General features: G+C 53.1%; 1 protein-coding gene across 1 annotated transcript in view; it reads right to left on the bottom strand.

Annotated features, from left to right (window-relative positions):
• LOC140409354 (apolipoprotein L3-like) overlaps positions 1 to 27,445 on the bottom strand; it is a 111,343-nt gene that overhangs the window by 22,368 nt on the left and 61,530 nt on the right. Inside the window, exon 3 of the mRNA XM_072497785.1 lies at positions 12,781 to 12,808. Coding sequence (XP_072353886.1) covers positions 12,781 to 12,808 — 28 coding nt within the window. The remainder of the gene's footprint in view (positions 1 to 12,780; positions 12,809 to 27,445) is intronic.

Raw genomic sequence — 27,445 nt, 5'->3', positions numbered from 1 at the left:
AAGGCGTCGAGCGAGGGAACCGTGGTTTACCAAAGAAGTGGAATCTCTGGTTAAGAGGAAGAAGGAGGCCTATGTGAAGATGAGGTGTGAAGTTTCAGTTGGGGCGCTTGATAGTTACAAGGTAGCGAGGAAGAATCTAAAGAGAGAGCTAAGACGAGCAAGGAGGGGACATGAGAAGTATTTGGCAGGTAGGATCAAGGAACACCCAAAAGCTTTCTATAGGTATGTCAGGAATAAAAGAATGATTAGGGTAAGAGTAGGGCCAGTCAAGGACAGGGATGGGAAGTTGTGTGTGGAGTCTGAAGAGATAGGCAAGATACTAATGAATATTTTTCGTCAGTATTCACTCAGGAAAAGAGAATGTTGTGGAGGAGAATGCTGAGACCCAGGCTATTAGAATAGATGGCATTGAGGTACGTAGGGAAGAGGTGTTGGCAATTCTGGACAGGCTGAAAATAGATAAGTCCCCGGGGCCTGATGGGATTTATCCTAGGTTTCTCTGGGAGGCCAGGGAAGAGATTGCTGAGCCTTTGGCTTTGATTTTTATGTCATCATTGGCTACAGGAATAGTGCCAGAGGACTGGAGGATAGCAAATGTGGTCCTTTTGTTCAAGAAGGGGAGTAGAGACAACCCCGGCAACTATAGACCGGTGAGCCTCACGTCTGTTGTGGGTAAAGTCTTGGAGGGGATTATAAGAGACAAGATTTATAATCATCTAGATAGGAATAATATGATTAGGGATAGTCAGCATGGCTTTGTGAAGGGTAGGTCATGCCTCACAAACCTTATCGAGTTCTTTGAGAAGGTGACTGAACAGGTAGACGAGGGTAGAGCAGTTGATGTGGTGTATATGGAATTCAGCAAAGCGTTGATAAGGTTCCCCACGGTAGGCTATTGCAGAAAATACGGAGGCTGGGGATTGAGGGTGATTTAGAGATGTGGATCAGAAATTGGCTAGCTGAAAGAAGTCAGAGGGTGGTGGTTGATGGGAAATGTTCAGAATGGAGTTCAGTTACGAGTGGCGTACCACAAGGATCTGTTCTGGGGCCGTTGCTGTTTGTCATTTTTATAAATGACCTAGAGGAGGGCGCAGAAGGGTGGGTGAGTAAATTTGCAGACGACACTTAAGTCGGTGGTGTTGTCGACAGTGCGGAAGGATGTAACAGGTTACAGAGGGATATAGATAAGCTGCAGAGCTGGGCTGAGAGGTGGCAAATGGAGTTTAATGTAGAGAAGTGTGAGGTGATTCACTTTGGAAGGAATAACAGGAATGCGGAATATTTGGCTAATGGTAAAGTTCTTGGAAGTGTGGATGAGCAGAGGGATCTCGGTGTCCATGTACATAGATCCCTGAAAGTTGCCACCCAGGTTGATAGGGTTGTGAAGAAGGCCTATGGAGTGTTGGCCTTTATTGGTAGAGGGATTGAGTTCCGGAGTCAGGAGGTCATGTTGCAGCTGTACAAAACTCTGGTACGGCCGCATTTGGAGTATTGCGTACAGTTCTGGTCACCTCATTATAGGAAGGAAGTGGAAGCTTTGGAGCGGGTGCAGAGGAGATTTACCAGGATGTTGCCTGGTATGGAGGGAAAATCTTATGAGGAAAGGCTGATGGACTTGAGGTTGTTTTCGTTAGAGAGAAGAAGGTTAAGAGGAGACTTAATAGAGACATACAAAATGATCAGGGGGTTAGATAGGGTGGACAGTGAGAGCCTTCTCCCGCGGATGGAAATGGCTAGCACGAGGGGACATAGCCTTAAACTGAGTGGTAATAGATATAGGACAGAGGTCAGAGGTAGGTTCTTTACGCAAAGAGTGGTGAGGCCGTGGAATGCACTACCGGCAACAGTAGTGAACTCGCCAACATTGAGGGCATTTAAAAGTTTATTGGATAAGCATATGGATGATAATGGCATAGTGTAGGTTAGATGGCTTTTGTTTTTTGACTTCCCATATCGGTGCAACATCGTGGGCCGAAGGGCCTGTACTGCGTTTTATCGTTCTATGTTCTATGTTCTAGAGGCAATGGCGGAAGCAAAGGAAAGACAGAGAGGGGCAATTGCAAGAGAAGTGTAAAGAGAGGGAATTTAGAGCTGAAAGAGAGAGTTGGAAAGGCATACAGAATATCAGCTTAAAAAGTTGGAGTTGAAGGCAGTTATTGAGGAAAGTACAGGGGAAAGAGCAACGCTTTTCAGTCCATATCCGAGTGGGGACGTTTAAATATATTCAAGCACTGCCTACCTTTGATCAGAAAGACGTAGAACCCTTTTTTTATAATCTCATTTGAGAAAGTAGCTAAACAATTGAAGTGGCCAAAAACCATGTGGGTATTATTGGATGGGGTACACCCTCACACTGTACCCCATCCATCTCCCCACCCTCACACTGTACCCCATCCATCTCCCCACCCTCACACTGTACCCCATCCATCTCCCCACCCTCACACTGTACCCCATCCATCTCCCCACCCTCACACTGTACCCCATCCATCTCCCCACCCTCACACTGTACCCCATCCATCTCCCCACCCTCACACTGTACCCCATCCATCTCCCCACCCTCACACTGTACCCTATCCATCTCCCCACCCTCACACTGTACCCCATCCATCTCCCCACCCTCACACTGTACCCCATCCATCTCCCACCCTCACACTGTACCCCATCCGTCTCCCCACCCTCACACTGTACCCCATCCATCTCCCCACCCTCACACTGTACCCCATCCATCACCACACCCTCACACTGTACTCCATCAATCTCCCCACCCTCACACTGTACCCCATCCAACACCCCACCCTCACACTGTACCCCATCCATCTCTCCACCCTCACACTGTACCCCATCCATCACCCCACGCTCACACTGTACCCCATCCATCTCCCCACCCTCACACTGTACCCCATCCATCTCCCCACCCTCACACTGTACCCCATCCATCTCCCCACCCTCACACTGTACCCTATCCATCTCCCCACCCTCACGCTGTACCCTATCCAACTCCCCATCCTCACACTGTACCCCATCCATCTCCCCACCCTCACACTGTACCCCATCCATCTCCCCACCCTCACACTGTACCCCATCCATCTCCCCACCCTCACACTGTACCCCATCCATCTCCCCACCCTCACACTGTACCTCATCCATCTCCCCACCCTCACACTGTACCCCATCCATCTCCCCACCCTCACACTGGACCCCATCCATCTCCCCACCCTCACACTGTGCCCCATCCATCTCCCCACCCTCACACTGTACCCCATCCATCTCCCCACCCTCACACTGTACCCCATCCATCTCCCCACCCTCACACTGTACCCCATCCATCTCCCCACCCTCACACTGTACCCCATCCATCACCACACCCTCACACTGTACCCCATCCATTTCCCCACCCTCACACTGTACCCTATCCAACTCCCCACCCTCACACTGTACCCCATCCATCTCCCCACCCTCACACTGTACCCCATCGATCTCCCCACCCTCACACTGTACCCCATCCATCTCCCCACCCTCACACTGTACCCCATCCATCTCCCCACCCTCACACTGTACCCCATCCATCTCCCCACCCTCACACTGTACCCCATCCATCTCCCCACCCTCACACTGTACCCCATCCATCTCCCCACCCTCACACTGTACCCCATCCATCTCCCCACCCTCACACTGTACCCCATCCATCTCCCCACCCTCACACTGTACCCCATCCATCTCCCACCCTCACACTGTACCCCATCCAACTCCCCACCCTCACACTGTACCCCATCCATCTCCCCAGCCTCACACTGTACCCCATCCATCTCCCCACCCTCACACTGTACCCCATCCATCACCCCACCCTCACACTGTACCCCATCCATCTCCCCACCCTCACACTGTACCCCATCCAACACCCCACCCTCACACTGGACCCCATCCATCACCCCACCCTCACACTGTACCCCATCCATCTCCCCACCCTCACACTGTACCCCATCCATCTCCCCATCCTCACACTGGACCCCATCCATCTCCCCACCCTCACACTGTACCCCATCCATCTCCCCACCCTCACACTGTACCCCATCCATCTCCCCACCCTCACACTGTACCCCATCCATCTCCCCACCCTCACACTGTACCCCATTCATCTCCCCACCCTCACACTGTACCCCATCCATCTCCCCACCCTCACACTGTACCCCATCCATCTCCCCACCCTCACACTGTACCCCATCCAACTCCCCACCCTCACAGTGTACCCTATCCATCACCCCACGCTCACACTGTACCCCATCCATCTCCCACCCTCACACTGTACCCCATCCATCTCCCCACCCTCACACTGTACCCCATCCATCACCCCACCCTCACACTGTACCCCATCCATCTCCCCACCCTCACACTGTACCCCATCCATCTCCCCACCCTCACACTGTACCCCATCCATCTCCCCACCCTCACACTGTACCCCATCCATCTCCCCACCCTCACACTGTACCCCATCCATCTCCCCACCCTCACACTGTACCCCATCCATCTCCCCACCCTCACACTGTACCCCATCCATCTCCCCACCCTCACACTGTACCCCATTCATCTCCCCACCCTCACACTGTACCCCATCCATCTCCCCACCCTCACTGTACCCCATTCATCTCCCCACCCTCACACTGTACTCCATCAATCTCCCCACCCTCACACTGTACCCCATCCATCTCCCCACCCTCACACTGTACCCTATCCATCTCCCCACCCTCACGCTGTACCCTATCCAACTCCCCATCCTCACACTGTACCCCATCCATCTCCCCACCCTCACACTGTACCCCATCCATCTCCCCACCCTCACACTGTACTCCATCAATCTCCCCACCCTCACACTGTACCCCATCCATCTCCCCACCCTCACACTGTACCCCATCCATCTCCCCACCCTCACACTGTACCCCATTCATCTCCCCACCCTCACACTGTACCCCATCCATCTCCCCACCCTCACACTGTACCCCATCCAACTCCCCACCCTCACACTGTACACCATCCATCTCCCCACCCTCACACTGTACCCCATCCATCTCCCCACCCTCACACTGTACCCCATCTATCTCCCCACCCTCACACTGTACCCCATCCATCTCCCCACCCTCACACTGTACCCCATCCAACTCCCCACCCTCACACTGTACCCTATCCATCACCCCACCCTCACACTGTACCCCATCCATCACCCCACCCTCACACTGTACCCCATCCGTCTCCCCACCCTCACACTGTACCCCATTCATCTCCCCACCCTCACACTGTACCCCATCCATCTCCCCACCCTCACACTGTACCCCATCAAACACCCCACCCTCACACTGTACCACATCCATCTCCCCACCCTCATACTTTACCCCATCCACCTCCCCACCCTCACACTGTACCTCATCCAACACCCCACCCTCACACTGTACCCCATCCAACTCTCCACCATCACACTGTACCCCATCCAACTCCCCACCCTCACACTGTACCCCATCCATCTCCCACCCTCACACTGTACCCCATCTCCCCACCCTCACACTGTACCCCATCCAACTCCCCACCCTCACACTGTACCCCATCCATCTCCCCACCCTCACACTGTACCCTATCCAACTCCCCACCCTCACACTGTCCCCCATCCACCTCCCCACCCTCACACTGTACCTCATCCAACACCCCACCCTCACACTGTACCCCATCCAACTCCCCACCCTCACACTGTACCCCATCCAACTCCCCACCCTCACACTGTACCCCATACATCTCCCCACCCTCACACTGTACCCCATCCAACTCCCCATCCTCACACTGTGCCCCATCCATGTCCCCACCCTCACACTGTACCCCATCCATCTCCCCACCCTCACACTGTACCCCATTCATCTCCCGACCCTCACACTGTACCCCATCCATCTCCCCACCCTCACACTGTGCCCCATCCATCACCCCACCCTCACACTGTACCCCATCCATCTCCCCACCCTCACACTGTACCCCATCCAACTCCCCATCTTCACACTGTACCCCATCCATCTCCCCACCCTCACACTGTACCCCATCCATCTCCCCACCCTCACACTGTACCCCATCCAACTCCCCATCTTCACACTGTACCCCATCCATCTCCCCACCCTCACACTGTACCCCATCCAACTCCCCATCTTCACACTGTACCCCATCCAACTCCCCACCCTCACACTGTACCCCATCCATCTCCCCACCCTCACACTGTACCCCATCCAACTCCCCACCCTCACACTGTACCCCATCCATCTCCCCACCCTCACACTGTACCCCATCCAACTCCCCATCTTCACACTGTACCCCATCCAACTCCCCACCCTCACACTGTACCCCATCCAACTCCCCACCATCACACTGTACCCCATCCAACTCCCCACCCTCACACTGTACCCCATCCATCTCCCCACCCTCACACTGTACCCCATCCATCTCCCCACCCTCACACTGTGCCCCATCCATCTCCCCACCCTCACACTGTACCCCATCCATCTCCCCACCCTCACACTGTACCCCATCCATCTCCCCACCCTCACACTGTACCCCATCTCCCCACCCTCACACTGTACCCCATCCATCTCCCCACCCTCACACTGTACCCCATCCATCTCCCCACCCTCACACTGGACCCCATCCATCTCCCCACCCTCACACTGTACCACATCCATCTCCCCACCCTCACACTGTACCCCATCCAACTCCCCACCCTCACACTGTACCCCATCCAACTCCCCACCCTCATTCTGTACCCCATCCATCTCCCCACCCTCACACTGTACCCCATCCATCTCCCCACCCTCACACTCTACCCCATCCATCTCCCCACCCTCACACTGTACCCCATCCAAATCCACACCCTCACACTGTACCCCATCCAACTCCCCACCCTCACACTGTACCCCATCCAACACCCCACCCTCACACTGTACCCCATCCAACACCCCATCATGTATGACCAGTGATATTCAGGGTACAGTGAGAAGGAAGAGAGAGGCTTTTATTAACTCCAAGGGGAGCAAATCAACAGAGGCAATAGTGGAGTACACAAAGTGCAGGATGGAGCTTAAGGAAGCAGTTAGGAGGGCAAAGAGGGGACATGAGAATCTCTGGCTGGTAAAAGCAGGGAACATCCCAAGAGATTCTCTCAGTATATCACTGGAAGAGGGTAACCAGGGAAAGGGTAAGGCCCATGAGGGCACAAAGGGGCAATCTGTGGGTGGAGGCAGAGGAGATTGGTCGGGTGTTGAAAGAATATTTCACACCTGTCCTCACCCAAGAGAACGAGGAGGCAGATGTGGAACTCGGAGAGAGAGACTGTGAGGTTATTGAGCAAGTTGTCTTAGGGAGTGACAAGGTATTGGAGGTATTGGCAGGCTTAAAGGTGGATAAATCTCCAGGTGAATTGTGTCCCCGGTTGCTCTGGTAGGTGAGGGAGGAAATTGCAGGGGCTCTGATCCAAATTTTTAATTCTTCTCTGGCCACTCTCTTCATAACTTCAATGTTCCATCCCAGGCAACATCCTGGTCTGCACCCCCTCCAGTGCAATCACATCCTTCCGACAGTGAGGCAACCAGAATTGCACACAGTATTCCAGCTGTGGCCTCACCAATGTTCGATACAACTCCAACGTGACCGCCCTGCTTTTGTAATCTATGCCCTGATTGATAAAAGCGAGTGTCCCATATGCCTTTTTCACCTCCCTGTTAACCTGCCCTTCTGCCTTCAGACATCTATTTACAAACACGCCAAGGTCCCTTTGTTCCTCAGAACTTCCCAGTGTGGTGCCTTTCATTGAATATTTCCTTGTCAAATTGCTCCTTCCAAAGTGTAACACCTCGCACTTTTCAGGATTACATCCATCCGCCACTTTTTTGCCCATTCGACCATCCCGTCTGTATCTTCCTGAGACCCAAGTGCTCATCCTCACTGTTAACCACTCGGCTAATCTTTGTGTCATCCACAAACTTACTGATCCCACCCCCCAGATAGTCATCTGAGCCATTGATATAAATGACGAGTGACAGGGGCCCCAGCACAGGTCCCTGTGGTTCGTCACAGGACACTGGCTCCCAGACACTAAAGCAGCCGTCTGTCATCACCCTCTGTCTCCTCCAGCTCAGCTTAGAATCCACCTCACCAAGCTCCCCTGTATCCCATGTCCATGGGCCTTCTTTATAAGTCTCCCATGGGCAGCACAGTGGTGCAGTGGTTAGCACTGCTGCCTCATGGCGCCGAGGTCCCAGGTTCGATTCCCGGCTTGGGTCACTGTCTGTGCGGAGTCTGCACATCCTCCCCGTGTCTGCGTGGGTTTCCTCCGGGTGCTCCGGTTTCCTCCCACAGTCCAAAGACGTGCAGGTTAGGTGGATTGGCTGTGCTAAATTGCCCTTGGTGTCCAAAAGAGGTTGGGCGGGGGGTTACTGGGTTACGGGATAAAGTGGAGGCGTGGGCTAGAGTAGGGTGCTCTTTCCAAGAGCCGGCGCAGACTCGATGGGCCGAATGTCCTCCTTCTGCACTGTAAGTTCTATGATTCTATGATATGATTATGAGGGGTATGGATAGAGTGGATAGGGAGCAGCTGTTCTCCTTAGTTGAAGGGTCAGTGACGAGGGGACACAAGTTCAAGGTGAGGGGCGGGAGGTTCAGACGGGGGTTGAGGAAAAACATTTTTACCCAGAGGGTGGTGACGATCTGGAACGCTCTGCCTGGGAGGGTGGTAGGGGCGGGTTGCCCCACATTCTTTACAAAATACCTGGATGAGCACTTGGCACGTCACAACATTCCAGGCTATGGGCCAAGTGTTGGCAAATGGGATTAGGATTGACAGGTCAGGTGTTTTTCATGTGTTGGTGCAGACTCGAGGGGCCGAAGGGCCTCTTCTGCACTGTAGTATTCTGTCATTCTGTGAAGTTAGAGTGAGGAAAAAAGTAAAAAGATATGTGTTAATGCCCGGGGTATAGTGGATCAGGTTGGGGGTTACAGGCACTGATAACATTGTGTAAATATGTTGTGGTGATAACAGGGACTTGGCTCAGGGAAGGGCAGGACTGAGTGCTGAATATTCCTGGCTACAAGGTGATCAGCAAAGATCAGAAAGGAGGAGTTGGTGGTATGGGTTAGGAAGAGCATTGCGGTGCTGGAGAAAGAGGATGTCCCGGAGGATTCAAAGATAGAATCAAATTGACTGGAGCTGAGGAACAAAACGGGTGCAATTACAATGCTTGGTGTACTTCATAGCCCACCAACTAGTGAGAAGGATGTAGAAGAGCAAATCTGTAGGAGGATTACAGATACAAACATTGGAGAATAGTTTATAATCTGGACTTTAATTAGTCAAATGCAGACTGAGACATTAGCAGTGTAAAGGACAGAGGTAAACATTCCTGGATTGTGTTCAGGAAAATTTTCTACAGCAGTTTGCGTCCAGTCCAACCAGTAAGGATGCACTATTGGAGCTGGTTCTTGGAAATGAGGTGGACCAAGTTGATAAAGTGTCAGTGGGGAACCATTTAGGAAATAGTGATCACTATATCGTCAGATTTAGGATGATGGTAGAAAAGGATATGGTCGTTCCAATAATTAACTGGGGCAGAGCCAGCTTCAATGAGGCAAGAACGAAGCTGGGCTGGATAGACTGGAACGAGCAGCTAGCGGGAAAATCTGTAGCTGAACAATGGGCTACCTTCAAAAAGGAAATGAGTCAGCGCATTCGAGGTATATTCCCTCAAAAGGGAGAGGCAGGGCAAACAAACCCAGAGCCCCCTGAATTAAAAAGGAGACAAAATTAAGATAAGCAAGAAAAAGTGTGCTGATGGCAGGTGCCAGGTAGAAAATACTGTCGAGAACCAAGAGGAATGGTTCAGAGGGGAGGCGGAAAAACACATGAGAGATGCCAAGAGAGTTGTTGAGAAAAGACAGGTGACCAACATAAAGGAAATCCCCAAAATGTTCTGTAGGTAAAAGGAGGAGTAGGGCTGATTAGGGAACTTGCACATCCATAGAATTCCTACAGTGCTGAATGAGTCTGTACCGGCCCTCTGAAAGAACCTCGGCCCACTCCCCTGCCCCATCCCTGTAACCCAAACATTGAGCTTGACCTGCACATCGCTGGATGGAAGCTGGGGGCATGGCTGAGGTACGAAATGAATACTTTGCATCCGCCTTAACCGGCTCTCTAAGTCATGACGCTGGCCGTAACCTTCCAAACTTCTTTCAGAACAAAGAGAAGTACAGCACAGGAACAGGCCCTTCGGCCCTCCAAGCCTGTGCCGACCATGGTGCTCTAACTAAAAATAAACCTTCTGCCCTTACTCGGTCCGTATCCCTCTATTTCCTCCCTATTCATGGACCCATCCAGATGCCTCTTAAATGTTGCTAATGTGCCTGTTTCTACCACATCCTCTGGCAGCGCGTTCCAGGCACCCACCACTCTCTGCGTGAAAAACCTATCCCACACATCTCTCTTAAACTTTCCCCCTCTCACCTTGAACCTGTGCCCCCTTGTAATTGACACTTCCACCCTGGGAAAAAGCCTCTGACTACCCACCCTGTCTATGCCTCTCATAATTTTGTAGACCCCTATCAGGTCTCCCCTCAGCCTCCGTCTTTCCAGTGAAAACAATCCTAGTTTAGAACATAAGAACATAAGAACTAGGAGCAGGAGTCGGCCATCTGGCCCCTCGAGCCTGCTCCGCCATTTAATGAGATCATGGCTGATCTTTGTGGACTCAGCTCCACTCTCCGGCCCGTACACCATATCCCCGAATCCCTTTATTCTTTAGAAAGGCATCTATCTTTTTCTTTAAAACGTTTAAAGAAGGAGCCTCAACTGCTTCACTGGGCAAGGAATTCCAGAGATTCACAACCCTTTGGGTGAAGAAGTTCCTCCTACACTCCGTCCTAAATCTACTTCCCCTTATTTTGAGGCTATGCCCCCTAGTTCTGCTTTCACCCGCCAGTGGAAACAACCTGCCCGCATCTATCCTATTCCCTTCATAATGTTATATGTCTCAATAAGATCCCCCCCCTCAGCCTTCTAAACTCCAATGAGTACAGTCCCAGTCTACTCAACCTCTCGTCATAATCTAATCCCCTCAACTCTGGGGTCAACCTAGTGAATCTCCTCTGCACTCCCTCCAGTGCCAATATGTCCTTTCTCAGGTAAGGAGACCAAAACTGAACACAATACTCCAGATGCGGCCTCACCAACACCCTAAACAATTGCAGCATAACCTCCCTAGTCTTGAACTCCATCCCTCTAGCAATGAAAGACAAAACTCGATTAGCCTTCTTAATCACCTGTTGCACCTGCACACCAACTTTTTGCGACTCGTGCACCAGCACACCCAGGTCCCTCTGCACAGCAGCATGTTTTAACATCTTACCGTTTAAATAATAATCCATTCTGCTGTTATTCCTCCCAAAATGGATAGCCTCACACTTGGCAACATTGAATTCCATCTGCCAGACCCTAGCCCATTCACCTAACCTATCCAAATCCTTCTGCAGACTTCCGGTATCCTCTGCCCTTTTTGCTTTACCACTCACCTTAGTGTCGTCTGCAAACTTTGACACATTGCACTTGGTCCCCAACTCCAAATCGTCTATGTAAATTGTGAACAACCGCGGGCCCAACACTGATCCTTGAGGGACCCCACTAGTTACAGGTTGCCAACCAGAGAAACACCCATTAATCCCCACTCTCTGCTTTCTGTTAGTTAACCAATCCTCTACCCATGCTACCACTTTACCCACGATGTCATGCATCTTTAGTTTATGCAGCAACCTTTTGTGTGTTTATTCAACCTCTCCTCATAGCCAACACCCTCGAGGCCAGGCAACATCCTGGTGATCCTTCTTTGCAATCTCTGATTCTGATGATGTGGTGACCAGAACTGCACGCAATACTCCAAATGCGGCCTAACCAAAGTTTTATACAGCTGCAACACGATTTCCCAACCCCTGTACTCAGGGGAGGTGCTAGAGGACCTGGAGAACTTCATGTATTGTGTCCATGTTTCAAAAAGGATAAGTCCAGCAATTGCGGACCAGTCAGTTTAACCTCAGTGGGGGGCAACCTTCTAGAAACAGTTATTCAGGATAGAATTAGGAGTCACATGGAAAAATGCAGGAAGATTAGGAAGAGCCATCATGGATTTCTAAACAGGAAAACTAACTTGCTGGAGTTTTTTGAAAGGGTCGATGAGGGTAATGCTGTTGAAGTGGTGTACACGGACTTACAGAAGGCATTCCATACAGTGCCACACAACAGACTGGTGAGAAAAGTCATGGAATAAAAGGGACAGTAGCAACGTGGATACAAAATTGGCTGAATAAGAGGAAGCACAGAGTGATGGTCAATGGATATTTTTCAGGCTGGAGGAAGCTTTGTCGTGGTGTGTGGACATCGCTGGTTAGACGAGAAATTGTTGTCCATTTCTGTTTTCCCTCCGCCACCTTCTAGAACCACTACAGGCCACGTGATGTAAGTTAGTGCCTCAGCCTTCATGCCTGGTCTTGTGGTCAAATAACAGAGGTCATTCTAGGGGCTGTGGGGTCTATTCAGTGAGAAAGGAAAATGAGAAACCAGGTTGGGCGGAGAGAGAAAGATATAAAGAGAACAGAGTGAAGACGAATTGATTTATTCCTAATTTGGAAAAAGTTCATTGGATTTTGTTAATTGTCCCCTGGACCGAGGTGCAGTGAAAAGTATTTTTCTGCGAGCATTTTGAAAATGTCCATACGTACCACAACACAACAGCGCCAACCTCTTCACCTGTTAAAGAAATTAGAGATGGAGGTTATTTGTATTACAATGTTGAGGACAAAGCACTGAATTGAGACTTAGAGTGGAATATTATCCCAAAAATGACAAAGTGCCGGTTCCGGTGTGACAAAATGGTGCGAGGGGACTTCTCACTACTTTCTGACCCTCTCAACAAAGGTTTTATTCGTCACATGAATCATGGCCGCCCAGTGTTTCGCTCACTGGGAAACCTAATCCCTGCAATCACTGGGAAGCTGACCAATGCTTCCACAGCACTTGTTCCAGATCCACAGGATGTGTTGGCAGCCTGGAAGCCTGCTCCAGGATTTTCGGAAGGAGCCATGACCAGCAGAGGCAGGACGTCCTGCATGCCCACTCCAGAAGGTGTCCCACCAGCAAGGTGACCACCCCCCCCTAGGGAATGTCAGTTCCCTCCAGAAGAGGGCGGAACTGCAGTGTTGGAACAAACCTTCTTCGTGTGGCCAGCCACCTCCAGTCTCTCGCTGCACCCCCTCAGCCACCGCCAAGGTGGTCTCTCACCCAGCCATCGCGTGGGTTTCCCACCTGTCACGAGGCCCTCTTCCCAACCCCAGACCCCGTGATGCCCCCAGACTCCTTACATTCCCGCTCCCCCCTCAGTCCCATGCGTGCTACTCTTCAACCATCAGAATTGGCAGGATTCCCGCCTACAATCTCCCCACCTGAGTCTCCGGAGGACAAAATCTAGCACAATACGCGTGGGGGGGGGGACCAGTTACCCAGAGAGATGAGAGAGCTCCGCTCCCTCGCCTCGTATGAAGAAAGAGCCCTTGAGCAGGCTGGGGAGGAGCAAGACCGCGTCTGTGCTGATGGCAAAGTGGGGGCAGCGAGCAAAAGGTGAGACCCCGAAGGACGCACAGTCATTCCTCAAGTTTCACGGGAGTAAACATCTCACATCACTTATCCTCCATGATGTACTAACGCCATCTCCCTTCCCTTGTCGAGCAACCGGAGGAGCAGCCCAGACCATCCTTGTTACCCCTGGATACCACAGACCCAAGCAGCTCCGGGTGATTTATCGGATATGACCATAAAAGAGTCAGCCAACAGCACGGTAGCACAGTGGTTAGCACAATTGCTTCACAGCTCCAGGGTCCCAGGTTCGATTCCCGCTTGGGTCACTGTCTGTGCGGAGTCTGCACATCCTCCCCGTGTGTGCGTGGGTTTCCTCCGGGTGCTCCGGTTTCCTCCCACAGTCCAAAGATGTGCAGGTTAGGTGGATTGGCCATGATAAATTGCCCTTAGTGTCCAAAATTGCCCTTAGTGTTGGGTGGGGTTACTGGGTTATGGGGATAGGGTGGAGGTGTTGACCTTGGGTGGGGTGCTCTTTCCAAGAGCCGGTGCAGACTCGATGGGCCGAATGGCCTCCTTCTGCACTGTAAATTCTATGATTCTATGAACAGTCAGCCGCACCTTCCATCAGTGCAGATACTCACACCTCGGAGGGATTAAATAGTAAGCAGGCTTCTGGGTCACTCACTGGTGAGCTCAGCACGCCTGCTGATCAACAGCAGGGGGAGGCCGGGACTTCCCAGGCATCTGGCACTCGGAAGGATGCCGGACACGCGAATGCTGCCGAGCTCCCGGCCAATGAAATGCCCCTGGGTGCGGTCGCCCCAGGGTGGCTGGAACTACAAAGGCAGAGGTGCAGGCATCTGGAAAGGATGGCAGCATCCCACCCGGACCCTCTGCCTAAGCAGGTGCTGCCGTCACTCCGACGCAACGAGGCCCACACTGCGAGGGTGGCATCCGCAGTGGAGACCTTGGCGCAGGTGATAGCGCTGCTGAGTGGGAGCGGGTGAATCCATCAGGTCAGCGCTGGGGGTGCCTGTGCGGTTCTAGGCAGGGATCCCATGAGAGGTCAGGCTGAATGGGCAGAGTGAGGGACTCTGACAAGAGGCGGTCCCCTGCTGCCTGAGGCCCGAAGCCCCTCTCACTGGGGCAGGATGGCTGCAGTGAGAATGAACCCCCGGAGAGGATGAGATGGTTATGGAGGTGTGACTGTCAGGGATCAGTGTCAGGGTGGATGACTGATCCAGCTATCTGGCTCGTTCAGTCCACAGGTTCTGTAAGCTGGGGGAAATTAAGGTGTCCCCGAAGGATGAAGTTGGCATGGCAATTGCACTCTTCTTGTAGCCCCGCCTGCCACAAGGGAAAGGCTGATCAGCTCCCTGACCCTTCCTTGATGAGTCAATTGTGCCAATTAAGTCAGCACTGCAGTGACAGCTGGTGGAGGTTCTGAGCGACTCATTCCAGCACAGGAAGGAGGCCGCGGAGGACCTGGCTAAGGTGGTGGAGCCGCTCAGAGCGGCGATTGAGAATGTGGGGCAGAGGCCGGAGGCTCAGCGATTCAGGAGGTGGAGGAGGCGGTGGGGGGGAAGCACGAGGAGCGAATGGCCTCGTTAGAGATGGGCATGGGAATGGGCTCCGGCAGCCACAAGAGGCAGAGGGAGAGGGTGGAGGAACTGGAGAATCGCTCCAGAAGACAGAATTTGAGGAACGTCGGGATGCCCGAGGGCATCGAGGGAGTGGAGGGCGCCAAGCAGGCGGCGAGGATGCTGCGAGGTAGGGGCCTTTGGCCGGGCCCTCGAGGTGACTCGGGTGCGCAGGGCACTGAGGAAGACGGCAGGTGGGCGAGCCGCCAATGGCGGTGAAGCTTTCTGGGACAAAGAAAAGGTTTGGCAATGGGAGAGGCAGATCAGGAGGTGCACCGGGGAAGGGAGTGAGCTGCGGGTCTCCAGGACCTGGGTGCAGAGTAATGGCTCCAGGACCTGGGTGCAGAGTAATGGCTGCCCTCTTCAAGAAGGGAGCGAAGTTTGGGGTCTTGTACCCGGTGGCCCACCTGTGAGTGACTCACCAAAAACAGGAGTGTTATTTTGACTGGCCAGAGGAGGCGGCGGACTGGGACCACGGACGGGGAGGAGTGTGAGGACACGGAACTTCGGAGAGGAGCTTTGTGTTTATGGCAGTGTTTGGGATGGGTAGTTTGGGGTGGGTCGTGCAGGGTGGGTCGTGCAGGGTGGGTCGTGCAGGGTGGGTCGTGCAGGGTGGGTAGTTCGGGGTGGGTAGTTCGAAGTGGGTAGTTCGGGGTGGGTCGTGCAGGGTGGATCGTGCAGGGTGGGTCGTGCAGGGTGGGTCGTGCGGGGTGGGTCGTGCAGGGTGGGTAGTTTGGGGTGGGTAGGTTGGGGTGGGTTACGAGGGGGGAGCAGCGATGGTGAATGTGCTTTTTGTTATTCTTTGATTGCTTGTAGTGGGTGGGAGGAGCAGTGGATGGAGGGGGGATGGGGACGTTAGAGGCCTTGGATGGGGGCCAGCATGCTGGCTGGGTGGGCTAGTGAACGGAAATGAAGTGGGGGGTCGTCAGGAGGTAGGAGTGGGGGAGGGGCTGGTCCTGTGTTTGGGGTTGGAGGGGGGAGGGGCTGGTTCTGTGTTTTTGGTGTGGAGGGGGGGAGGGGCTGGTTCTGTGTTTGGGGTTGGAGGCTGGGAGGTGCTGGTTCTGTGTTTGGGGTTGGAGGGGGAGAGGGGCTGGTTCTGTGTTTGGGGTTGGAGGGGGGATGGGGCTGGTTCTGTGTTTGGGGTTGGAGGAGGGGGGGCTGGTTCTGTGTTTGGGGTTGGAGGAGGGGGAGGGGCTGGTTCTGTGTTTAGGGTTGGAGGGGGGGGGGAGGGGCTGGTTCTGTGTTTGGGGTTGGAGGGGGGAGGGGCTGGTTCTGTGTTTGGGGTTGGAGGGGGGATGGGGCTGGTTCTGTGTTTGAGGTTGGAGGGGGGAGGGGCTGGTTCTGTGTTTGGGGTTGGAGGGGGGATGGGGCTGGTTCCGTGTTTGGAGTTGGAGGGGGAATGGGTCTGGTTCTGTGTTTGGGGTTGGAGGAGGGGGGGCTGGTTCTGTGTTTGGGGTTGGAGGGGGGATGGGGCTGGTTCTGTCTTTGGGGTTGGAGGGGGGGAGGGGCTGGTTCTGTGTTTGAGGTTGGAGGGGGGAGGGGCTGGTTCTGTGTTTGGGGTTGGAGGGGGGATGGGGCTGGTTCTGTGTTTGGAGTTGGAGGGGGAATGGGTCTGGTTCTGTGTTTGGGGTTGGAGGAGGGGGGGCTGGTTCTGTGTTTGGGGTTGGAGGGGGGATGGGGCTGGTTCTGTGTTTGGGGTTGGAGGAGGGGGGGCTGGTTCTGTGTTTGGGGCTGGAGGGGGGATGGGGTTGGTTCTGTGTTTGGGGTTGGAGGAGGGGGGCTGGTTCTGTGTTTGGGGCTGGAGGAGGGGGGGCTGGTTCTGTGTTTGGGGTTGGAGGGGGGATGGGGCTGGTTCTGTGTTTGGGGTTGGAGGGGGGGGCTGGTTCTGTGTTTGAGGTTGGAGGGGGGATGGGGCTGGTTCTGTGTTTGGGGTTGGAGGAGGGGGGGCTGGTTCTGTGTTTGGGGTTGGAGGGGGGGAGGGGCTGGTTCCGTGTTTGAGGTTGGAGGAGGGGGGGCTGGTTCTGTGTTTGGGGTTGGAGGAGGGGGGGGCTGGTTCTGTGTTTGGGGTTGGAGGAGGGGGGGCTGGTTCTGTGTTTGGGGTTGGAGGAGGGGGGGCTGGTTCTGTGTTTGGGGTTGGAGGGGGAGGGGCTGGTTCTGTGTTTGGGGTTGGAGGGGGGATGGGGCTGGTTCTGTGTTTGGGGTTGGAGGAGGAGGGGCTGGTTCTGTGTTTGGGGTTGGAGGGGGGAGGGGCTGGTTCTGTGTTTGGGGTTGGAGGAGGGGGGGCTGGTTCTGTGTTTGGGGTTGGAGGAGGGGGGGCTGGTTCTGTGTTTGGGGTTGGAGGAGGAGGGGCTGGTTCTGTGTTTGGGGTTGGGGGGGAGGGGCTGGTTCTGTGTTTGGGGTTGGAGAGGGGGGGCTGGTTCTGTGTTTGGCGTTGGAGGGGGGAGGGGCTGGTTGTGTTTGGGGTTGGAGGAGGGGGGGCTGGTTCTGTGTTTGGGGTTGGAGGAGGAGGGGCTGGTTCTGTGTTTGGGGTTGGAAAGGGGGGGCTGGTTCTTTGTTTGGGGTTGGAGGAGGGGGGGCTGGTTCTGTGTTTGGGGTTGGAGAGGGGGGGCTGGTTCCGTGTTTGGGGTTGGAGGGGGGGCTGGTTCTGATGTTTGGGGTTGGAGGAGGAGGGGCTGGTTCTGTGTTTGGGGTTGGAGAGGGGGGGCTGGTTCTGATGTTTGGGGTTGGAGGAGGGGGGGCTGGTTCTGTGTTTGGGGTTGGAGAGGGGGGGCTGGTTCTGTGTTTGGGGTTGGAGGAGGGGGGGCTGGTTCTGTGTTTGGGGTTGGAGAGGGGGGGCTGGTTCTGATGTTTGGGGTTGGAGGAGGAGGGGGGCTGGTTCTGTGTTTGGGGTTGGAGGTGGGGGGGCTGGTTCTGTGTTTGGGGTTGGGGAGGGGGGGCTGGTTCTGTGTTTGGGGTTGGAGGAGGGGGGGGGCTGGTTCTGTGTTTGGGGTTGGAGAGGGGGGGCTGGTTCTGATGTTTGGGGTTGGAGGAGGGGGGGGGCTGGTTCTGTGTTTGGGGTTGGAGAGGGGGGGCTGGTTCTGTGTTTGGGGTTGGGGAGGGGGGGCTGGTTCTGTGTTTGGGGTTGGAGGAGGGGGGGGCTGGTTCTGTGTTTGGGGTTGGAGAGGGGGGGCTGGTTCTGTGTTTGGGGTTGGAGGGGGAGGGGCTGGTTCTGTGTTTGGGGTTGGAGGAGGGGGGGCTGGTTCTGTGTTTGGGGTTGGGGAGGGGGGGCTGGTTCTGTGTTTGGGGTTGGAGGAGGGGGGGGCTGGTTCTGTGTTTGGGGTTGGAGAGGGGGGGCTGGTTCTGATGTTTGGGGTTGGAGGAGGGGGGGCTGGTTCTGTGTTTGGGGTTGGAGAGGGGGGCTGGTTCTGTGTTTGGGGTTGGAGGAGGGGGGGCTGGTTCTGTGTTTGGGGTTGGGGAGGGGGGGCTGGATCTGTGTTTGGGGTTGGAGGAGGGGGGGCTGGTTCTGTGTTTGGGGTTGGAGAGGGGGGGCTGGTTCTGATGTTTGGGGTTGGAGGAGGGGGGGCTGGTTCTGTGTTTGGGGTTGGAGGAGGGGGGGCTGGTTCTGTGTTTGGGGTTGGAGGGGGGGGGGCTGGTTCTGTGTTTGGGGTTGGAGAGGGGGGGCTGGTTCTGTGTTTGGGGTTGGAGAGGGGGGACTGGTTCTGTGTTTGGGGTTGGAGAGGGGGGGGCTGGTTCTGTGTTTGGGGTTGGAGAGGGGGGGCTGGTTCTGTGTTTGGGGTTGGAGGAGGGGGGGCTGGTTCTGTGTTTGGGGTTGGAGGAGGGGGGGGCTGGTTCTGTGTTTGGGGTTGGAGAGGGGGGGGCTGGTTCTGTGTTTGGGGTTGGAGGAGGGGGGGCTGGTTCTGTGTTTGGGGTTGGAGGGGGAGGGGCTGGTTCTGTGTTTGGGGTTGGAGGAGGGGGGGCTGGTTCTGTGTTTGGGGTTGGAGGAGGGGGGGGGGCTGGTTCTGTGTTTGGGGTTGGAGAGGGGGGGCTGGTTCTGTGTTTGGGGTTGGAGAGGGGGGGGGCTGGTTCTGTGTTTGGGGTTGGGGGGGGGCTGGTTCTGTGTTTGGGGTTGGAGAGGGGGGGCTGGTTCTGTGTTTGGGGTTGGAGGAGGGGGGGCTGGTTCTGTGTTTGGGGTTGGAGGAGGGGGGGGGCTGGTTCTGTGTTTGGGGTTGGAGAGGGGGGGGGCTGGTTCTGTGTTTGGGGTTGGAGGAGGGGGGGCTGGTTCTGTGTTTGGGGTTGGAGGGGGAGGGGCTGGTTCTGTGTTTGGGGTTGGAGGAGGGGGGGCTGGTTCTGTGTTTGGGGTTGGAGAGGAGGGGCTGGTTCTGTGTTTGGGGTTGGAGAGGGGGGGGCTGGTTCTGATGTTTGGGGTTGGAGAGGGGGGGCTGGTTCTGTGTTTGGGGTTGGAGGAGGGGGGGGCTGGTTCTGTGTTTGGGGTTGGAGGAGGGGGGCTGGTTCTGTGTTTGGGGTTGGAGGGGGAGGGGCTGGTTCTGTGTTTGGGGTTGGAGGAGGGGGGGCTGGTTCTGTGTTTGGGGTTGGAGAGGAGGGGCTGGTTCTGTGTTTGGGGTTGGAGAGGGGGGGGCTGGTTCTGATGTTTGGGGTTGGAGAGGGGGGACTGGTTCTGTGTTTGGGGTTGGAGGAGGAGGGGCTGGTTCTGTGTTTGGGGTTGGAGGAGGAGGGGCTGGTTCTGTGTTTGGGGTTGGAGAGGGGGGGGGCTGGTTCTGTGTTTGGGGTTGGAGGAGGGGGGGCTGGTTCTGTGTTTGGGGTTGGAGAGGGGGGGCTGGTTCTGTGTTTGGGGTTGGAGAGGAGGGGCTGGTTCCGTGTTTGGGGTTGGAGAGGGGGGGGCTGGTTCCGTGTTTGGGGTTGGAGAGGGGGGGGCTGGTTCCGTGTTTGGGGTTGGAGAGGGGGGGGCTGGTTCTGTGTTTGGGGTTGGAGGAGGGGGGATGGGGCTGGTTCTGTGTTTGGGGTTGGAGGGGGGGGGCTGGTTCTGTGTTTGGGGTTGGGGGGGGGGGCTGGTTCTGTGTTTGGGGTTGGAGAGGGGGGGGCTGGTTCCGTGTTTGGGGTTGGAGAGGGGGGGCTGGTTCTGTGTTTGGGGTTGGAGGAGGGGGGGGGCTGGTTCTGTGTTTGGGGTTGGAGAGGGGGGGGGCTGGTTCTGTGTTTGGGGTTGGAGAGGGGGGGGCTGGTTCTGTGTTTGGGGTTGGAGAGGGGGGGGGCTGGTTCTGTGTTTGGGGTTGGAGAGGGGGGGGCTGGTTCTGTGTTTGGGGTTGGAGAGGGGGGGGTTGCTGAAATGGGTGCGATTGGTGCGGTACAGTTAGTAAGGGAGCGATGGCGGTGGGCATCTCGGGGAGGCCTGGAGGGGCGTTTGACGCGGGCCGGGGACTGGCTCAAGAAGGGGTGTGGCTGATCGGCAGGGGAGGGGGAGGGGAGCCCTCTGACCAGACGGGTCACATGGAACGTGCAAGGGTTGAACGGGCCAATTAAACGGCCGCGTGTGTTCACGCACCTGAAGGCGGACGCTTTTACGGGAGACAGGTGAAGGTGGCGGATCAGATGGAGGAGGGGATGGGTGGGGCAGGTATTCCACTCGGGGCTGGATGTGAAGACGAGGGGAGTGGCGATGTTGAACAATAAGAGGGTGGCGTTTGAGATGGGGAGTATTGTGGCCAATCGGGGGGTAGATATGTGGAAGTCAGTGGGAAGTTGGAGGAGATGCCGGTAGTTCAGGTAAACGTTTATGTCCCGAATTGGGATGATGTGGATTTTATGAGGCAGGTGTTGGGGAAGATTCCGGATTTGTAAATACACTGGTTGATTATGGCGGGGTGACTTTAATACGGTCCAGTCCAAGTCCAAAGTCGTCAAGGGTGTTGGCAATGGTTAGGGAGCTGAGGGGGTTTATGGAGCGCATGGGGCGGGCAGGCCCATGGAGGTTTGGGAGGCCGAGGGCGAAGGAATTTTCATGTTTCTCCCATGTGCAAGGATGGATAGGGAAGGGGTGAATGGAGTATTTGAGGCCTTCTATCGGAGGCTCGATGAGTCGGGGCACCCAACGGAGGAGGAGGTGGGGCTGAGGCAGTTCCTGGATGGGTTGGAGTTTCCCAAGGTGGTGGAGGGGTGGGTTCAGGGCCTGAAGGCCCCGAATGGGCTGCGGGAGGTGATAGGGGTGACGCAGACGGGGAAGGCCCTGGGACCAGAAGGGTTCCCAGTGGAGTTTGATAAAAGGTTTGGGGCGGAGCTGTGGCCACTGCTGGTGAGAATGTATCATGAGGCGCAGGAGAATGGGGAACTGCCCCTACGTTATCGCAGACGTCTATCTCCCTGATTCTAAAAAAGGATACGGACCCGTTGCAGTGTGGGTCATAACGCCCGATATCATTATTGAATTACCAAGCTTTTTTTTAAAAATTCTTTTTATTGGCATATCTCATATTTATAAACAGTTGTATACACACATCACATTTTTCTCGCCTGCGCTAATTTCCTTTATTATACAGAGTTTTAGTTTGTCCTTCGTTTAACTGACCCTACGTGCCTTTCATTGGCCTCTGGATCGGTGCATGGTTCCTCCCCGTTCCACCCCGTTCACCCCCCCTCCCCCGGTCCGGGGTTGCGCAGTCTTTTGGTAACTCATCTATCTTGGTGTTTTAGTAATTTAAAAAATTCTTATTAGGTTACTCCTCGTTGTTGGCCTTGAACAGGTTTTGGAACAGGCCGACAAACTGCCCCCCAGTATCCAGGAAGCCTTTGACGAATGTGATATAAAATAGTTACTTTAGAGATACTAGTTAATGTAATGTAGAAATAAGCCACTTTGATTCTGGCAGTTAGGGACAAAGGGATTTGAGACCGCATGGAAAAAGCAGGAAGAGGTGTGTCTATGAGAGTGATGCTGCATTGATAGGGGCCAGAGAAAGGGATTGGAAGTGAGCCAATCAGAATAGATCAAACAGGTCAGGAGGGATATAGGCTGACCTATGGGCGTCGAGTATGTGAAACTTGATACCATTTGAATTGATTTGCAGAGATCCCTTTGTTTCTTTGTTCATTCGCTTTCTGGGATATAGGAAACTGGATGTCTCTTATGTTTCTATGAAATGAATCGAGCTTGCAAGCTAAATAAATAACTTCTTTTTACGTGCGAATCCATCTCAACTTTTATTGAGGCCAGACTGACAGAGAAAGAAATTTGGGAATCAACACCTTCCCCTGACCCTCGGGTGGCGTACTTAATCTTCTCCAGGGGGAGAAATTCCGAGAGGTTAGCGAGCCAGTCTGCAGCTGTGGGTGGTGCTGCCGACCGCCTGCCGAGCAGGATTCTCCGGCGTGCGATTAGGGAAGCGAAAGCGAGGGCGTTGGCCCCCTTCCCCATGTGTAGCTCTGGCTGCTCCGATACCCCGAAGATTGCCACTATTGGGCATGGCTTCACCCTCACCCCCACAACCCTGGACATTGCCTCGGAGAAGGCTGCCCAGAGCCCAGCAAGCTTGGGACAAGCCCAGAACATGTGGGTGTGGTTGGCCGGGCCCCTCTGGCACCGCTCACATCTGTTTCTTTGTTCATTCGCTTTCTGGGATATAGGAAACTGGATGTCTCTTATGTTTCTATGAAATGAATCAAGCTTGCAAGCTAAATAAATAACTTCTTTTTACGTGCGAATCCATCTCAACTTTTATTGAGGCCAGACTGACAGAGAAAGAAATTTGGGAATCAACATTTGGTGCCGAAAACCGGGATTTCTCAGGGCGGTCCTGATCCAACTGCGAAATCAGAATTAGACTGATTATGAACAGGAGGATGGGGAACAAAGGGCCCTCAATGTAGAACTGGAAAACGACCGCGCATTGATTGTTCCCCTCTTCTTATCGTCTGATTAGTCTGGTCACTCGCGGTTGGCACAGAAAGACCGCCTCGACGAAATCACAGGTCAGTCTGGGGATTAGCAATTTAATTGATGGGATTTCATATTATTGTTTCGGCTTGGGTTAGGGTTTTGGGTTGATGGGACATCTCAAATGATGATTCAATTCCAAGTATAAGGGTTCAGAGGCTGATGTGACTTCAGTAATGAAGGTTCAGTCTATTATATGGGTTCAGGGGCTGATGGGACTTCAGTAATGAAGGTTCAGTCTATTATATGGGTTCAGGGGCTGATGTGACTTCAGTAGATGAAGGTTCAGTCCAGTATAACTGTTTTTAAATCTGAAGATGGTTCAACTCTATGTGTGACTGTTTTAAATATATAGTTGATTAAGCTAAAATTGTCTCCTTGGACTGTATTGGCGAAAAACGCAGTTCCGAGGTCTAGTTGAGATTGTGGGGAATGCTGCATATTGGTTGAAGCAGAAGTCTCTCAAAGGGTTAACAGCAGCAGGCAAAGTTGAAAACAGACAGTGCTTCTCACTCAGGCTTTGAGATAACAGCAGCAGCCTGTAGTGTAATCGGATACCTTTCCTTTGAGTCAGTGAACACCAGCAAAGTTACGTTTTGAATTAATTAAAGGAAACCAGTGGGTTTCTCCACCTCTTTGATAAAAGTTATTATTTTCGAAAGCAATTGATTGAAATTGCCAGAATCTTAAGTTTTACTTACTTGAAATAAGGTTTATCTCACTTTATCTGGAGATTAATAGAAACTTAAAGAAGATCATGGACACCATTTTAAAAAGTGTCAATCTGGAGATGATAGTTGATTTTGCTAATACTTATGTGTATGTAAAAGAAAAAAAAACTTGTTAAAAGAAAAATTGTTAAGATAAAGAAATAATTAAGTTGTAAATGTTATACAAGTTTGTGTTAAGCAAATTGTAAATTTAGTTCTGAGTTGAGATCAGAGCTAAGCTTGCAAGTTGCAGTAATTCAATTTGAATTTTCAAACATTTTTAAGTTTAAAAAAAAAGAGCAAATAGAGAAAAGAAGGACACAGATCTTGAATGCGTTGAATAGCACATTTCAAAGGCCCATAAATCTTTCTGTTATCTTAGACCTAAAACCTAGGAAGACTGAAGAGCCAGAGGAATTTCTGGAGCGTTTTAATGAAATCTACCGGGGGCAGTCAGGCGATTTGCTGTATCAAAATGGTCAGAATTCCCCTCAATACTGTGCTATGTTAATGCATTGCCTACCACCTTCTGTGGTTACTGCTGTGAAATGTAATAACATGAATTGGACAGAGAACGACCCTTCCCAGATGGCAAGGGCAGTCAGATTTTACTGGAAGGAGGGTGTAGGCCAAGAAGGAGGCTCAGTTACAAAGGTTAAGACTGAGTATGTAATGAAAAAGGATGATCTGCGACCCCAACAAGCGGCAGAAATGGTAGTTTACCAGCAGGAGCCCCAATATAGTGACTTTGGGTGGGTGGATCAGCGAAGAGGAGGATGAGACAACAGTGCTATATTTCTATCACCCCCCAGTGGTGGACGTTAGACGTTGAACAGTCACTGCATCACGTTACCCTGGCCTATGACAGAACTGGACGAAACAGGGAGTTGGAGGACAAATACCGGCCATTACTTGAGACCGAATGGCCAGTCAAGGTTCCAGCCACAGTCACGGGAAAAGAAGGTACAGCCGATTTTGTTACAATATCACCACATTTATGGCCACAGTCAGCTTCGGTAAGCCCTCATATTACACGTCAGGTCCATGACCAGTACCATGCCAGGGATATGGGGCGAATGGTCAGCATCTTACCGCAGCTCGTCAGAATAGGTATGAGATATACCTTTTGAACAATCCACGTCTGACATTTAAATACTGTACCACTATCAATCCAGCCTGTTTTCTTAGCGGTCCCCCTGTCCATGAGGACGCGCCTGGTCAAGAATGTTTAGCCTTGATTCAGGAAACTACCACAATAAGGGGCGATTTGAGTGACATTTCGTCAGAACAACCTGACATGATTATGTGTGGTCAAATATCCCACCGGGGTTTAGTTAATGACCTACTGCAGGCCCTCCTTATGCCAGCGCAGATTTCCATCATTAAATGCGCTGCCCACACGAATGGTACAACCCCAGTTGACGTTGGTAATGAACGAGCAGATCGTGCAGCGCGAACAGCCGCGCAAATTCAGCAAGTGATGGTGCCTAAGATGTTAAGTCAGACTAAACGATCTACTATGAATATGTCTGCTTCTGACAAGCCAATGCCAACCATCCAAGACGTCATAAGGTTACAGGAGGACGCTCCTGAGAGTGATAAACAAATGTGGAAACGGTTAGGTTGTACATATGATTCTGTTTCCTCTTTATGGACCACGCCTGCACATCAGACTTGTATGTCTGATGCGCTGGCTTTATGGGTCACTGAATGTGTACACTTTGCAACTCATTGTGGGGCTCGAGGGACTAGTGATTTGTTGCTGGACACTTGGTGGCACCCTAAAATGCAGGGGTTGGCCCAAAGTATCAGTAATCGGTGTTTGATTTGTCAGCAATATAACACCGGAAAAGGTATCCCTTGTGGGAAGGGGCAAACCCCGTTGCCCAGTGGTCCCTTTGAGACGCTCCAAATGGATTACATTGAGTTGGAAAGGTGTCAATGTTACAAATATGTTTTGGTCATTGTGGATGTGTTCAGCAGATGGGTCGAGGCGTATCCGACTATCGATAATAAAGCTGCTACTGTGGTTAAAGTCTTGATGAGGGAAATCATTCCCCGGTACGGTATACCAGCTCAGTTAAGTTCTGATAAAGGGCCTAATTTTATTGGACAAATTAACAAGGAGTTTTGCTCCCAGTTGGGCAAACGCCAGCAGTTACACTGTGCTTACAGACCGCAGGCGGCCGGGTTGGATGAGAGACACAATCAGACCCTCAAAACTAAATTGGCTAAATTAAGAGCAGACACGGGACTGCCATGGCTTAAGTTGCTCCCCGTTGCCCTCTTCCAGCTGCGGGTTACACCTGCGGGACCGGCCCGGCTCTCTCCCGCCGAGATTCTTTATGGCAGGCCTCTTAGAACTCCCTGTTGCCTGCATGTTCCCAGACTGGTTCAGTTTCACCATATGACTGAAGAGATGACCACCTATGTTCTAGCCCTCACGCAAGTGCTCAAGGAACTCCATGGCCAGGTCCGCGCGGCTCACCAGCCATTGCCCCCAGTACCTAGCTCACTTTCAGTCCAGCCCGGTAGTTATGTCATGGTCAAAAATTGGACTAGGAAGGGGTCGGAGCCGCGATGGGACGGGCCCTTCCAAGTTCTCCTTACCACCCCCACAGCAGTTGAAGTGGAGGGGCGAAGTGCTTGGGTCCACATACATCACTGTAAATTGAGTCCATCTCCACTACTGTAAAAGGTCGGATACTAACCTGCCTCCCTTCTCCAGTGCTATTTTACAGGTGTGGAGCATGATGGAGTGGCTACGCATCGTCTGTCTGATATTTGGCCTCACTTCGCTTGGCGTGTTATTGGCGATGGACATGGAAAAGGGGAATATTATGTATCTGTGTAGCCCCAACCAATCTACAAGGATACATCACCTATGCAAAGGTGATGTTCTTTGCTGCCCCCATATACGAGGACATGGTATCGACTCATGGAAGGTCATCAAAGTTAAGGAGAATGCAGGAGTCATGAAGCAGTTGCACCGGTCCCGGCGATGGGAAGGGAACATTATATGGACATTGCCTTGTTTTTGGAATACATGTAAATTTGATTTTGGATGTGTTAAGAGTGGTACAATAAAGGTAAAATCAGGCTGTCAGAAGAGTGTAGGAAGAGGCTATGAGAAAGAGAAAGGGACTAGAGAGAGGACGGGGCGTATGAGAAGGGAAGTACAGCTAGAACGTAGGTTACCGGGAGATACACTTAAGTTAATTAAAGGCCAAACTGAGGAAAACCTGGGTAGTATGAATCTCTTCTACCAGATTTACCACCGCTTGTATGGCCAGGGACGGGTTGTCTGCTACCCGAACCCCGCAGCGGTGTCTAGGTTATTTTCTGTTTCACCGCTTTGGGGCACTCCCCAAACGGTGGTTCATTGTCAGCATTCCGAGCCACCGCCCGAGCAAGTCACTCTTCCTTACGATCCGGGTTCAGCACCACCGGCTATTTGCCTTCCCCTTCCTCGGGATAATTCCCATTCACAGTATGATAGGCTGCAACGGTGGAGGGCGTACATACCTAGCCACTTCACTCC

This window comes from Scyliorhinus torazame, chromosome 3 (assembly GCF_047496885.1).
Source record: "Scyliorhinus torazame isolate Kashiwa2021f chromosome 3, sScyTor2.1, whole genome shotgun sequence".
Lineage (NCBI taxonomy): Eukaryota > Metazoa > Chordata > Chondrichthyes > Carcharhiniformes > Scyliorhinidae > Scyliorhinus > Scyliorhinus torazame.
The sequence above is the reverse complement of the archived record's forward strand: the minus strand, read 5'-3'. Positions and strand labels throughout refer to the sequence as shown.